The sequence below is a fragment of the Dromaius novaehollandiae genome, chromosome Z (assembly GCF_036370855.1).
Source record: "Dromaius novaehollandiae isolate bDroNov1 chromosome Z, bDroNov1.hap1, whole genome shotgun sequence".
Taxonomy (NCBI): domain Eukaryota; kingdom Metazoa; phylum Chordata; class Aves; order Casuariiformes; family Dromaiidae; genus Dromaius; species Dromaius novaehollandiae.
The window spans coordinates 16,918,632-16,932,948 of record NC_088132.1 but is presented as its reverse complement, the minus strand read 5'-3'; the positions used below and the strand labels follow the sequence as shown (position 1 = coordinate 16,932,948).

Below are 14,317 nucleotides of genomic sequence, written 5' to 3'. Positions count from 1 at the left end.
ATCGGAGGGATGACATCGTATTTCACATTTTGGTCACAGAATTAGAGACCCTTAAGGTACGGAAACATTAATAACGAAATCCCTATTTCTCCCAGACCATCGGAAATTCTAACAGAAGGAGCTAAGTCTACATTTCCTAATTCTTCCGGTAAGACAAAAAAAGGAAATCTGGTTCTTCGTGAATTAGCTGGAAAGAGTCAGGGGAGTATCCTGTAATGCTTTTCTATTCTTGAAAGCCATGAATGCAAAAGTAAACTGAAAGCAAGAACTGCTTTTACTTTCATTTGTACACACATGTAATTTCATAGGAATATACAGAATGACAAAACTGCATTGCTTTTGGATTACAAATTGCCTTCAAATCACGGTGGGTACCTAAACAGAACAGTGTGATACATCACTTAGGAACTTTTTAAAAAAAAAAAGAAACAGGAAGATACTGCTTCATAGTGGAATCATATCCTTCCCCATTCCCCAAACGGACAATACCCTGTATGATGGAGCCCACTTACGTTAAAGTCGACAGCCCCAACAGAACTGAAGTTTGGATGTCTGTGCAGCATAGAGGATGGCCATAAAGTTCAGGGGCTATTTGCTGCTTTTCCATAGACAAAGCAGCAGTCCAAATTCCTTTCAACAGCTGAATTCCCTGCCACTTCCAGAGCCTACTGAAGGATAAAACTCCAAATTAAAAACAATCTGACAGTAACATCTCTCCCACAACGTTCCCAAAACAAAGCAACCCCCAAATAAGAATATTTACTCAGGACATTAGTCTGTTGAGGCACCAGAATGTATTCTGGGTTGTTGTAAGAACAGTTTAGTAGTGAGTACATTTACAGGGTATAATACAAAGAAAATTCAAAACTCATCCAAGGCTGCATGCACAGGGTGCAAATGGTTAACTGAAGGATACATTGGACATGCAAATCTCTTTGGTCCCTGTGCCGTAAGGACCAAGTACTGGCATTCACAGTATACAGCTAAAATTTTGTAGGGGGCCATAAACCAGCAGACAGTTGAGAAGTCACTCAAATACCTACCCATAAACCATCATGTTTTCTATTAATTCAGAGCACTGCTGTGCAGGTGCCATGTGCAGTATTCGAAGACTAAGATGCTTGACAAAGATTTGTTTTGTTCACAGACTTGGATCCAGATCCTCTGAAGTCCTATAGCATCAGCCCTAGAAAGGAAGATGAGGAGAACCGTTCCATTCAGTCAGAACCACAGCACCAGCCACTGCTATTCCCATTCTCTATGGGCTGGATCCCTTTCAAAACAGAGGGATGCAGAGCTGGATTTGGAATGTGATAGCTGCTAGAATGCTTTACTGTGTTTTTGCCATACACTTTGGGCAACAGTATTTATGTGCTCACCTGCAAATTTTATACTTGCATTTGAAAATTATATAGTGAGTATTCTGTCTACAGAAATTAATTTTCCATCTTTGTCCCTCTTCTCAGTCTATTGACTCACTGATTAATGACTGCGCTGACCTTAACAAATGCCCTCTTTGTTACTGGTATATAGTTTCTGGTTGTACTTCACCATTCAATCTGACATTACAGACAAGTCTGAGTTTCAATAGTGCTTGAGTTACTGAAACTTATTTCATACTGCATACAGAAATGGAATGTGCAAACAATTTCCATATTGAGAAATGACAGCAGCTTACGCACAGGACTATTACACCCTTCCTGAGTGTGCTGGAGCACAGGAAGGCAGCCTTGGATAGCCACATTCCATTTTGCTGCACATTTTCTCCACTGTTTTCAAACAAGTACCTTAATGGCGCTATATGCAGAGGTGCATTTAGCCTCAGTATGTTTAAAGAAGAATACAGACTGGACTAAATTTAATGACAAGCAAAATTTTGTTTATGGGCAAAGAGGAAACGCACCTTATATATAAGCCAAGAATTTATTGTTAGTATAACTGAAATCCTAACAGTCTAATCCAAGAATCATTATAGTCCAGATTTAATCATTACAGAAAAAGAAAGAATATGTCTATGCAGAAATTTCAATAATAATACATTTAAAATTGTTGCACACAATTTGCAGTTTCTACTCCCTTTCCTGATGTTACGTTCACCCTTTGCCCCTGTTCCTCTGAGCCCTAAGATCGGTGGTTTCATTCTGGTGCGAGGAAGGGTGTTATGATGAATTGTCAGCACCTGCAGTACTTCATGAGGAGGAGTATTATGCTGATGGTTTCTTTCTCTTCCTCCTCATTCATCCTTCCTTCTTTTCTTACCTACCTTTGATCTACTCAGGACTATTCTTATGTTTTCTAATGCTTTAAACTTTGCTGCTCTGCTTTTAAACTTTGCAGCTCCACATTACATCTGAATTTACTATATACAGCATCTTTTACATATGCTAGATACTATTTCTTTGTTACCTCTAAAACCAGTTATGTCCAGCTCTGCATTTCTTTAACTGATCATTGGTGAGTTGTTTTTAGCTGTGTGTCTCCAACGCCAAACCTGTGCCCCATCTCTTACCATCTCATGCTTGTACGCTGCATCCTGTGGCTCCACTTCTCAAGGCCTCCTCTGCTATTTAGCAGACATTTATTTCTCTACGCTACATCATGTTAGTCATAAAATCATGGTAGTACCATAAAAGGTAATAAAAGTAAAACAAATTAGCCACAGACACTGATGAATCAGAGAAATTGCTGTAACAGTTAAACCAAGTAAAACAAAGCTACAGGCTTATCAAAAAAAAAGTTCAGACAGAGCAAGCCTGACAAGCCTCAGTCCTGAGGCCTTGAAAACTCAGTACAAAGATTATGGCCTGTTACTAACAATGGCAATACTGTATTACAGGGCTTCAATAGTTCCCTGGGAGAATAGGGATTAGTCACATTATGTTATATTATATTACAATATACCTAACATATATAGTGTATTAGTTATATATGGTATTTATATGCAGTGTTACATGTGTGAAATTATTTCTGTGGAACATAATTAAAGACTACAGTTCAAACAGATCAGTGATTTAAGTTAACACCTGACAAAACTGTCTTCATCATCACAAGGGCTAAACAGTGCAGTCAACTGGTATCTACTAGGCCATGCCTCACACCATAACCAATTCTCAAGAAATCCTTCTAATACGCACAGGGACTGCTGTAGAGTAACCAGAGCCCAACATGATACCAGCATCTGTGACCACAGAGGAAAGGAGAAGTACCTCTACAAATTTCACAGTAACGATCTAGACAGACATTAATAACAAAAAAAATGCAGCTCAGCTTTGAGTAGCAAAACTATGGGAAACACTGCTGAATCTTTTAAAAATCTGCAGTCAGCCCTGAACATAAATTATCCTTTAAAGTATCAGTATAGAACCAAAATAGCTATCTCTGTCACAATAAGGCACTAAAATTTGTCAAAAAGACTTGCTTTGAACACTTCAGTCTTCAGAAAATTATAATTATAAATAATTATATATAGTATAATCTATATATATATATTTATATATATATATAAATATATATTTATATAATTTATAAATAATTATAAATAGCCTGAAAGTTGTGTAAACTTTTCTGACTTCCGTAAGATAGCACTAAGAGTTGGTCTAATTCATCTGAAAACTGGATTTGCCTTTGAAGAGTGGAACACGGTTAATGATTGTCAAGAAAGTATTCCAATAAAGAATCATTTCTCATACAAACAATAACTTCAAAACATACCCATATCCTCAGCTGTGACTGGGAAACCAGCAGGGTTTTTGGGCTATGCAAAGATGCTAAATCAGTAATATTGTAGGGAGTAGGCCACTCAACTAATTCAAGCAGGCAAAATACCACTTTTTCAGTGGGTATGGCCAGGAAGCATGCAGGGATATGCCCCATATCCTTTAGAGACACCTTATTCCCATCTTGTTTTTCCTTCTTGCATATTCAGTTCAGGTATTCCTACTGCATTTGTTACTATCACACCTGCTTCTTAACTGGTTGGCATGCTGACAGCTCTTTAGACCAGCAAATCTTCAAGAGTAGGTACCCCAAAATCTTCCAGTGGCAAAACAGGAGTGGCACCCCCACAGTATAGCAACAATAAATTGCATATCAGCAGAGAGAAGGAGATGGAGAGTCTGTTCACAGTACAACTAGGAAATGTACTAATGGGAATCCAATCTCCAGCTTAGAATCCAGGGAAAACAGTATTGCTTCAGTACCTCCCTATTCCTGTTTTCCCCCTGCAAGCCAGAAGAGAGGTGAGAGGAAAGTGTGAGGGAACCCCTCTGAAGGATCAAACATGTTCATACACTGAAGAACCCTGTTAGACTCACAAAACATGATGACATGAGAAGAACAGCATAAATAAAAAATGAAATGTGAAACACTTCTCTGTTCTGCTGTTTCTTAAGTGAAAAAATGCTTTCTAGCAATTATATTTCAAATTCAGCAAAAAAGGAAGAAGAGAATCTAATGGGTGTAGATCTCACCTGATTAGCACTTTCAGCACTTATAATGCAAGAATCTTTTTTGAAACAGAAAAACTACATCAGCAAATACAAGCTGGGCAATCATAACCCCAAGCAAGCATGATGCATCAGCATATTCCTTTAGGAAATATTTCACTTTAAAGTCACAGAGAGAAACAAATCTGCTCTGTACTGTGTTATCCAGGGAGCACCTGTCCAATTGTAGATGCTGCCACCAAAATTAACACTGAAATTAAGATTTTGATTAAAAAAATCAGGAATTTGATGGTTAGGAATTTGATCTGCCCATCCAGGTTCGTCCATGCAGTTAAGGTGAGTGGCACACTGCTGGTGGCAACTGGTGCAAGGAATGAAGGTAACCAGGATGACTAATTCAGGTAGTACTTTAGTAAGATCTACATTGTTTCATAAAAAATATGACATCTGTAAAGGGCAAATTTAACTATTCAGTTAGATACTGTACATTAAAAATAAAGCTACAAACCAGACACAAAAACATTTTTAAAGCCCAATGACACAGGTCTGAGGAGTGTCACTCCAGTAAGAACAACACAAGACTGAAAACATTCCCAGCATGAAGAGGAAGCTAGTTTATGAGTAGCTTTATTAAACTCACTACTGATAAGTACGTGACTAAGGGGATTTGGTAACACTGGGACTTCCCTTATGGTAAACAAAAATGCTGGGTCAAAGCTATGTAGCTTTATATTCACTCTACGTACATGCTTGGATTTTCAAAGCTCACTGGATCTATCATTTACTTCCTTTTCTCAAAAGTAAAATATTAAGAGAACTTAAAAAAAAATCTTCAAGTAATCTAATAATTTTTTTGGCCTTAACATAAGAAAGATTTAAAACTGGATTTTTTGCTGAACAAAATTAGGATTAAAAAACAAAAAAGGATTAAAGAACTAATTAACATAAGATTAAGATATCCTGCAGTCATGCATATTTTCAGTAAGCGTGCTTCTAGTTACGGTAAGGAAGAGGCTCAGCTCAATTTGCTACGGTAAAATGAGGAAACCAGTCTCCTGAATACTATGATTTTGGAGGATTAATTTTTTTCCTCTTTAAAGTTCTTTAACTGTTTTTGATTCAGTAGCTTCAAAGTTATAAGGGGATAAATAAGCATTTGCTGTACATTTGCTGAGCATTTTGGAAAATGTTAAGACATATTTTGGAATTTAATTTTGTTAATGTCCTTTCCAGTTAGATGTATGCTGAAGTGTGAATCAATTAGGATACAAGCTCTTTTCCAAATATTAATTTGAGAGGGTATCTCTGGGGCGGGGGGGGGGGAGATTCTAGCACAATTTGCTTCCTTCTTCATTTGGTGTATGAAGCTGAAACAGATAATGAATTGTTTTACAGCCAAATCATTATGGTAAAACTGAAACTGATTCATCCATGTGCACTACATATAAAGATAACAGAAAGAATGCTTACCTTCTTTCCCACATTTCTTCCAGTTGATTTTCTAACCACGTTCCCTTCTCTTTCTTGTCTTGTAAAAATCTCATTTTGTTTAGCAGTAAGCATCCATATCGGCACAAGTTACAGTTATTTCCCATTTACACCTAGTCAGAAATATTTTACTCCTAATGTGTAATTTAGGACAGGTAACAAATCAGAGGAGAGTATATTTTATCTGTGATGTGGCCTCAGTGACATTAATGGAATTACACTGACAAATCTGTGTGAATGTGGCCCAGTTATGGCTTTCAGGAGAGTGCTGCATTAGCAACATTAGTCATCTGACCCTAAAGCAAGCATCTCCAAGCAAGGTGTTATGCAAAGGATGAATTACTATCGCTTCTTATTTATATGGAAGTCAACTTTAAAATCATAATTGCATGTTACATAGAGTTCTATAAAGTTTGACTGAGGCTCAAATATCATGTATGCTTACCTGAATGCTTTTCGTTTCCTGTTTTACCTGTCATTGAACTAACTGCTGCAGAGTTTCAGGTATTAGGATTATAAAATAGGACAATCGTAGCTATAATGGCAGGTTAGGAATCAAAGTCACATGGATGGTTATCATAACAGGCAACAAAAAATTTCCAGAAAACAGGCAGGAGGAAAGAGAAATAAATCCCTGATAACACACTCAGCTCTATTTTGAGTCTTAAAAAGAAGACTAAAGGCAAAGCCCAGAAAAGGAGAGTATAGCATTCTATATACAAGAGGTACACAAACTGTCCTTTTTCATATTAGCTATGGTTCCTGTTATAGGTTACTTAATTTTTTCAATTAAGCACCAAATACAGTATTTCTAACATCTAATTTTTTGACCAACTATTTTAGGAGAAAATACATAATTATCATTTAAATATTTTTTAAAAAGATGACAAGAATGAAGGAGACATTACTACCTGGCAAATGACTGCCATTTCTGTATTACTACAAAACATCTTTATGATTTTGTGTGGGTATTTTGCAAGAGCAGCAATCCCTACAGCTTTTTAGACTAATGAAACATTGCCTACCTTCAAAACTGCTGATGACCCAACAATGCAGTATTTGATGCTAAAGACACTGTATGTTTCATATTTTAATATAATTCCGTGTAGCCCATATCATGACTTAACAGATTGGTAGTTCCAGGCCATAGCCTGGAACCCTTGAACAAGAGCCTATGCCTGAGCACAGTTTCACAATTTACATTTTACGCTGCTGTACTGCACTCCACAGGACAAGGATTCTCAACTGATGAAGCACATCAACAACACAACACAGCACCAAGGCAGACTTAACAGTACCATTTCAACCCAGCTCTCGCTCCCTCATTATGCATTTGAAACAGTGTGAGCAAGGCACTGATGAAGGGGTAGGATAAGTACCAATCAGCTGAGCAAGGCAGATAGTCTCTCTAGATTTGACTGTGGCTTGTCAAGGTGTTTCTGGTTTTCCATGGCAGCCGGGCGCAGGATTTAGAATAGGATGAGCCCCAAGGGTTGCCACAAATATTGGCAGTATCAGTGAAATAATACCATTCAGCCCATGCCTGGAGCAGCAAGCATCAGCAAAAAGAGGCAGGAGCTACAGCCCCTGTCACAGACGGGCTGTCTGGTGCCTGGAGTCTGGTGTAGCTCAAACCTGTCTCCCCCAGAGCAACTCTTCTCACCTCCGCAGGAGTAAACCAGAGTGGCTCTTTAACGCCATACAACACCATACTAGCCTCCGCTCTCTCTGCTGCTCCAAAAATCCTTATTTCTTTCTTCAGAAACCAGTCCCATTTCCTAACCACTAAGCCACAACTGCCCCGCCATCCTTTATTCTAGGAAATCAGTATCATCTGGCCAAACATATTACACCTCCACAGTTACCAACCTTTGCAAGACAGCAGTCTACTGCAGTCTGGAATATCTTTTGGCTCAGGAGCTGGAAAAAAAATCTAGACAGCCCAAAATAGTTGACTTGACTGCAGAGGTTGGAGGTGGTGGAGGATACATCTGCTAAGTTGTTTTGAAGGAAAATGACATTCCATTAGATATACCACTGAAAGACTGATAAACGACAGTTTTGCCCAGTGAAGCCGAACTAAAAAAAGTCAGTCGCTGCCTGCAAGTGCAGTACTGCCATCTGGTGCAGAACTGGAACATAACAGGAAATGTTTCCCCTGGATCACTGCTGCACAGATGGCTTGCTAGTCACCAAGGAGTCACGTGCTACCTTCTTGCAGGTCACACAAGCCACCACTCCCATGCACTTGGATGCTATATTCTATCACTGCTAGGCAGTTCTACTATCAGCAATCTGTATTTAAATTCATCTATTAATTTTAGTTCTTTTTTCGGCTCTCCTCTGCCATTTTCCTGATCTTCTCTTACAGCTTTTCTCTCTCCCTGCTTCTTAATGTGCCAACATTTATCCATTTTTAACCCCCTCCCATAATTATTCTAGTCTCTATTTTTCATATTTTACATAGCCACCCATCATTCATATATCCGAGAAATTTCCATGCATCCTTCTATCCACAAAAACTTGTATTGTATGCACTTAGATTTAAATGTAGCCAGGTGTACCTTTCAGTTCTCTGCACCAGATTTCATTTTGTGAATCACACCAAAAGCTTCTGTATTTCCCCCTTCCTTGACTGTTGCTGTCATTCACTACATCTTTATGGCTGAGTATGTTTTAATTCTATATATAACAACTGTATGCACATATTAAACATCAGTGAAGTTAAAGAACAGGACTTCTCAGTATCACGTTCCTTTCTGAAGATTGGCAAACATTATTTAGATAAACAGAAACTTAAGCAAGTATTTTTATTCAAGTGAACACTAATCACTGCAGTAAAACTACTGGTGGGTAACTGTCGGTAAAAATACTGACTTTCACAGGTGTATGCAGAATCTTGCATCAGGGCCTTTATCCTTGGAAGTGTTTACCATTATAAGCAGTCTGGTTGAAGTCAGACTTCTTCCATATGGTAAACTGACTGTGCAAGTTGGATAGGGACCTAGATTGCCAAGTCTCTCTAGTAGGAAATATGCCCTACCACAACGTTTTCAATGTCTGTATCTTTGAAGCATGCTTCCATAAAACTATGCATGGCCAAGTGAAAATGATTTTTAAGAGTCACAAGCATTTTCAAAACATCACAAAATTTTTGTTTTCAACTTCATACAAAGACTTGAAATAAAAGTGTTGAGTAATTCTGCACCACAGCAATAGCTGATTTTTTCCTTTTTCCTCACTTTTATTTTTGTTTTGCCACTAAGAAGGGGAAAATAGTTTTCTTTTTTGATACTTTCTTCCTATTTTCTGTGGGAAAAATGTCTCCTCAGACTTTTTGCAAAAGTTTCATAAAAACATTTGTGTTTAGAAAATGAATAAATACCAATGGTAAGAATCACTGACAGATCACTACATTAGCAGAAACGTGTTTGAAAACTACATCTGAATCTTGAGCTAAAAGACTCTTTCTGGAAAACAGTAATTTTTGTTGTAACGTGAAACATCAGACTCAGTACTGAGAGATACTGACCGTTGTCATATATTTTCAGACCAGTACTGGAAACGTTAATGAGATACTGTTTAATACAAGGAGTTCTGGGGGTCCTACCCAATACTCCTATCAATGTTTATAAGCCAATGGCCAGACTATAATTTTTGTCTCCACACTTGGTTAATTCCAACAATTTAATTTCTTTAGAATTGAAAGCCAGCCTTAATTATGGTTGGTGATGGCAAGAAATGATAAAGAACAACAACACATTATAAAAGGCAGAATAATACACCAAGCATAGGTGTCACACACATTTGACACTGATTACTCCTTTCTTTGCTAATTTATATTCTGCACCTAGATGGAACATACATGAGTTGTAATCCTGCCATGGTTTGTACACACATTTAATGCAAGTTCTAGGAAGTTCCTCTGGACTGTTTCTGTAGCTTTAGGGAAGGGGGGGGGGAAGAAAGCTACATTGTGTATATCTCACAGAAGAACAGGAACTTCTTGCTCTGTGCATTTTAAAATATTTAAGCTGTAAAAATTAGCATTAAATCCTAACAGAATTCATTAAATGCATAACCATTTATATTCTGAAGTTGCCTGAAATGTGGAATATAATTTTAATGTCACAATACTCCTAGGTTAAAAATATATGCAAGCTCGTTTAAATTGAATGGAACTGCATTTTTTCAGACTGCTGGAAGAGTTAGGATATTTACTTAAAATTAACTAAAAAAACAAACAAAAAAAAGAACACCTAAACCGTTCCTAGTTACAGTAGAAGTAAGCTGTTCTCAAAACCCCAGGCAGGTATAAACAGTTTTGTTTCTTCAACAAAAAACTTACGATGTATCACAACGGTCTTCCCTCTGAAAGCAAGCACAAACAGGCCATTTTCTTCCTCTGCTCCTTAAATCAGCGCTTTACTGATGAACGCACTTTACTGTGGTATGAAGTAGGGAATACTTCAGGGGATAAACAGGGAACAGAAGTGAATAAAGAGACTGCTAATGACATTATAGCTGCACCTCGAACGCACCTTAACAGTTGATAACTTCAGTTTTGCGACAAAAACCCGACGCACACCTGGCGGCGAAAGCCGGTAGCGACAACGTTTACTCAGGGAGCGGCCGCCGCCGCCCCTCGGCAGGGACCCGCGGCAGCACTTCGGCCCCCCCCGCGCACGACTCGCACCTTTTTCCGCCCTTCCCACCTCGGGCAAAGGCCGCCGCGGCACCAGCGGCCTCGCAGCCCGGCGCCGGCCCCTTAAATCCCCCCCCCGCCGCCGCCGCCGCCGCCACCGCCGCCGCCGCCGCCGCCACCGCCCCCCAGCGGCCAACCGCCGCCCAACGGCCAGCGCCGCCCGCGCGGGGGAGGCGCGCCGTGACCTTCCGCCGCCGCTGCCACCGCCCGCCCCGCCCCGCGCCGCGCCGCTCGCAGCCGCAGCCCCCCCCGCCGCCTCTCCCGCAGGTGAGGGGGGCGGCGGGGCCCGCTGGGCGGGGCGCGGCGGCGGGGCCGCTTCCCCCGGGCGCAGGGGCAGGGGCGGGGGCGGGCCGCCGCGACGGGGAGGCCGCGGGCTGCGGGAGCGGGGTCGCCTCGGCGCGCTCACCCGGCGCTCACCCACGCTCACCCGCCCTCTCTGTTCCGCACTTCAGGGCAAAATGGGGTGCTTGTTTTCCAAGTACGCGAACGAGAGCATGAAGGCCCAGCAGGAGTTTATGCTGATGAACAATCGGCTGCAGGTAAAGCCGGCGCCGCCCGCGGTACCCGGGGAGGTCACCCGCGTCACGCTGTCTGCAGAAAGTTGAGCTTCACGCCTCAAGTGGAGGGATTTGCCGTTTTCCGGCGTTAAACGTGCTTTGACTACGAAATCTGTTAGTTCAGATGTGTTTGGCTAACACGTCAAATTCGGATGTGTAAAGCTGCTATCGTCTAAATCCAGTAGCTTCCTCGGGAGTCCCTGTTAATGGGTTACAGGGGTATCAACATGCTAGCCAGGCCTTAAGAGTGTCGTTCTGCAAACTGACCCTCAGCAATTCCCTGAAGCACGGCCAGAGTACTCCAGTGTATAGCTACATGTGTACGTTAATCAGTAACAGCATGAGCAATAAAATGTTGATGTTACTCCTAAAACACATGAATTAAACGTGTTTCAACTCTTCCACTATACAAAACTTCCAAACAATTTCCTTTCGAAGTTCTGTAACAGCAATTATTTCACATTAGGAGGGAGCCACAACATGGCTGTTTATTGTTCTTGCAAGTGAGACTAAATAGGGCATAGAATATTGTTTATTCACTCTGATAAGGCAATAAAATAGCAACTGGGGAAGGCAAGGAAAACCAGTTTCTGTTGCGTTAAAAATCAGAAACTTGTGCAGAATAGAACTTACAGTGTAGCACTGTTTATGGTTGTCTGATTTGTTGTCAGGAGTTTTATGATCTCTAACTTGTCTATATACTAAACAGTAGAATACAGTCTGAAAGACTTAACTGGAATATTTCCTTTTAGGTATGATTTTGAATTGAATACAGGGAAGTTTAAAATGTTTGAAGTTACAGTAGATGAACGTCCCATTTCTTAATTTGCCAGTAGATGGCATACTCTGTTTTTCAGAGCTGCTGAAGTACTCACAGATACTAGGTTTTACAGGATCACATTTAAACTCAGCTCTGGAGGTAGCACTGGAAATGTTGCTAGAAAGGAGAAAGCATAGGAAAAGATACACTGAATAACCATTGTCTAAAGAAATTCAGCGTCTTGCAAGATTTGCGAACATCTCTGTTTGTGCTGGGTTATGTAGTTCTCAAATGCAAACAGAAATTTTGTATGCAAACAACTTGTGTCTGTTTTCTTTACTATACAGATGCCCTCCCCTCACCCCCGAAGTTTTTGGAAATCCCCCTGAAGGGAGGGATTTCAGTTTGAGAGCATGATGATGAAATTAAAGTGGAGTTGTGCTTCATGCTCTGCTTCTCCTCTGCTGTACAGAGTGAAGGATGGAGTTGAGAAAACAGTTTGGGTTCACACTAGTTCTTGTGGGGTTCTGGGGGCTTTGATTGGCAAACACCTCCATGGGCCTTTTAACATCAGATGACCAAGAGCTGTAGTTGATGCTCCCAAATGCCCAGACTAATATCAGTAATCAACAACTTCTACAGAAATAAGCCCTTTCAAATTGCATACCAAATCATTGCAAGTCACGCTTTAGGAAACCTCTCAATGTGACATTTATTAATTTTTGATAGTAATAGTAGGCAACATAACATTTCTTTCTAGAAGTACATATCTCATCCATACATACCTGATCCGTACTGTTTTTGCAGACATACCGGCCGTGTCAGAAAACCTGCACCTTTTAAAAAACACATGAAAGGTGCAGTCATCTCAGGTGGAAGGAATGGATTACTGAAGAAAAAGGACTTAAGTTCTGCATCAGCAGAGGATGAAAGAAAAGAGCTCTGCTCTCAACTCTGGGAGAGGATAGGGAAGAGGAAAAGCTTGCCATTTATCTCTTACATCTGTGACTAAAACCTGTGATGTTTCTGGCGTCTGGTGTTAGACAAATAGGTTTCAGGCTCTGTGTGGAAAATTAGGAGTAGAGATTATAACTGGAAGTACATGGAAAAGCTAAGTCATGCTAGGACCAGCATGAAATAGCTTCAATTAAACCATTAGATACTCTCACATGGTGAAATACTAGGAATGGATGCTTTTAGCTCTCTCATGTTCTCTGAAAACCTTTATATTTCTCATTAAAGTACAGGTTTTCCCTTTGATGACTATGATATATTTGACATGAGAGGTTCAAAAAATACTGCTTTGGGTTAAATTAAAAAACTATCCCAAAGAAACATCTGGGACTGAGACCTCTTGGAGTTTTTCAGAGTTTCTGAAAATACTTTGGCGTGTCCTATAATTTACAATGTTGGGTGAATGCAGTACTGTTGTCACTCCAAGCCAAAGTCATCAAAAATTACATCTCCTGGAATGTTATCCCTACAAATAGTGATGGTATGATAGTGCTCTTAAGTGAACTAATAAGTCTTTGGGTTGATCTGGAGCAAAATGCCACACGACAAATAGTGGTAGTTGTTGTTGATACAAGTAGGATCTGTGAAGGCTTTCCTATTCCATGCTGATGAGGAAGAATCATAAAGTTGCTGTAAATTGTTTGGAACAGGATTTTTCTGCCTGCTATGAATTTATATGTAAGAACACTTAGATTTAAAAAATAAACATTCCAGACATCTCTCTCCATTCAGAGGAGAGAGCAAAGCTGTGCCTTTCCTCTGTGGAGGATCGTAGCTTGAAAAGAGACTTGCAAAAATATGAAGGCAAGTCACGTGACAGATGTTAACAAGCAGCTTTCCAAAACCGAAGTCTGGGTGTTTGCTAACTCTTGGTCTGTTTAGAGTTATTTTGATTTGTGCTGGACACCCAGACCAGCTTGATTAATTCAGAATAAGAGAATGGTAAAGATGGCATAAAGCCATATGCATATTTCTTCTCTACTGCCTTCTTGGGGAAGTACTGTAAAAAGAATGGCTTATGGCCTTGTAAATTGTATCTTAATGCTCTTTGGAAAAATAATAGAAACTGGACTGTCAGATTGCCTTGATGTTGAAGGACTTACCAGTTGTTTGTATTGTGTCTTGGTATGGCTCCAGAATGAAACATCCACCTTTTATCTAGTGAAAACTGTTTATGGTAGAAGATTGTTGAGGCTTCATTTTTATCATGAGCCTGTTCCTTAAAATGTAACTTGCAGAATTCTCTCCAAACAGCTAGCATATCAAATCTACAACTCATGGCCATGCTAAGTGCTTTTAGTATGGCTGAATGCATAAGAGGGGGTTCCTGGTCTTAGATCATATATGC

The 14,317-nt window shown here is 40.0% G+C and overlaps 1 protein-coding gene and 1 long non-coding RNA gene across 3 annotated transcripts in view; one reads left to right on the top strand and one right to left on the bottom strand.

Annotated features, from left to right (window-relative positions):
• Window position 1: 1 nt before the first annotated feature.
• LOC135325165 (uncharacterized) lies at window positions 2-10,611 on the bottom strand. The gene is made up of 4 exons (XR_010386344.1): window positions 10,282-10,611; window positions 5,916-6,046; window positions 1,044-2,591; window positions 2-668 (listed from the first exon to the last, which is right to left on the bottom strand). It is a non-coding gene; the product is annotated as an uncharacterized LOC135325165 (long non-coding RNA).
• Window positions 10,612-10,767: 156 nt separating this feature from the next.
• PLGRKT (plasminogen receptor with a C-terminal lysine) overlaps window positions 10,768-14,317 on the top strand; it is a 31,776-nt gene continuing 28,226 nt past the window's right edge. Inside the window, exons 1-2 of one of the 2 annotated variants that reach the window (XM_064502661.1) lie at window positions 10,768-10,905; window positions 11,091-11,177. In XM_064502661.1, the coding sequence (XP_064358731.1) occupies window positions 11,097-11,177 (81 nt within the window). In that variant the 5' untranslated portion in view covers window positions 10,768-10,905; window positions 11,091-11,096. Of the gene's footprint in view, window positions 10,906-10,989; window positions 11,178-14,317 lie in introns of those variants that run through there. The other variant, XM_026097470.2, reaches the window with a different exon arrangement.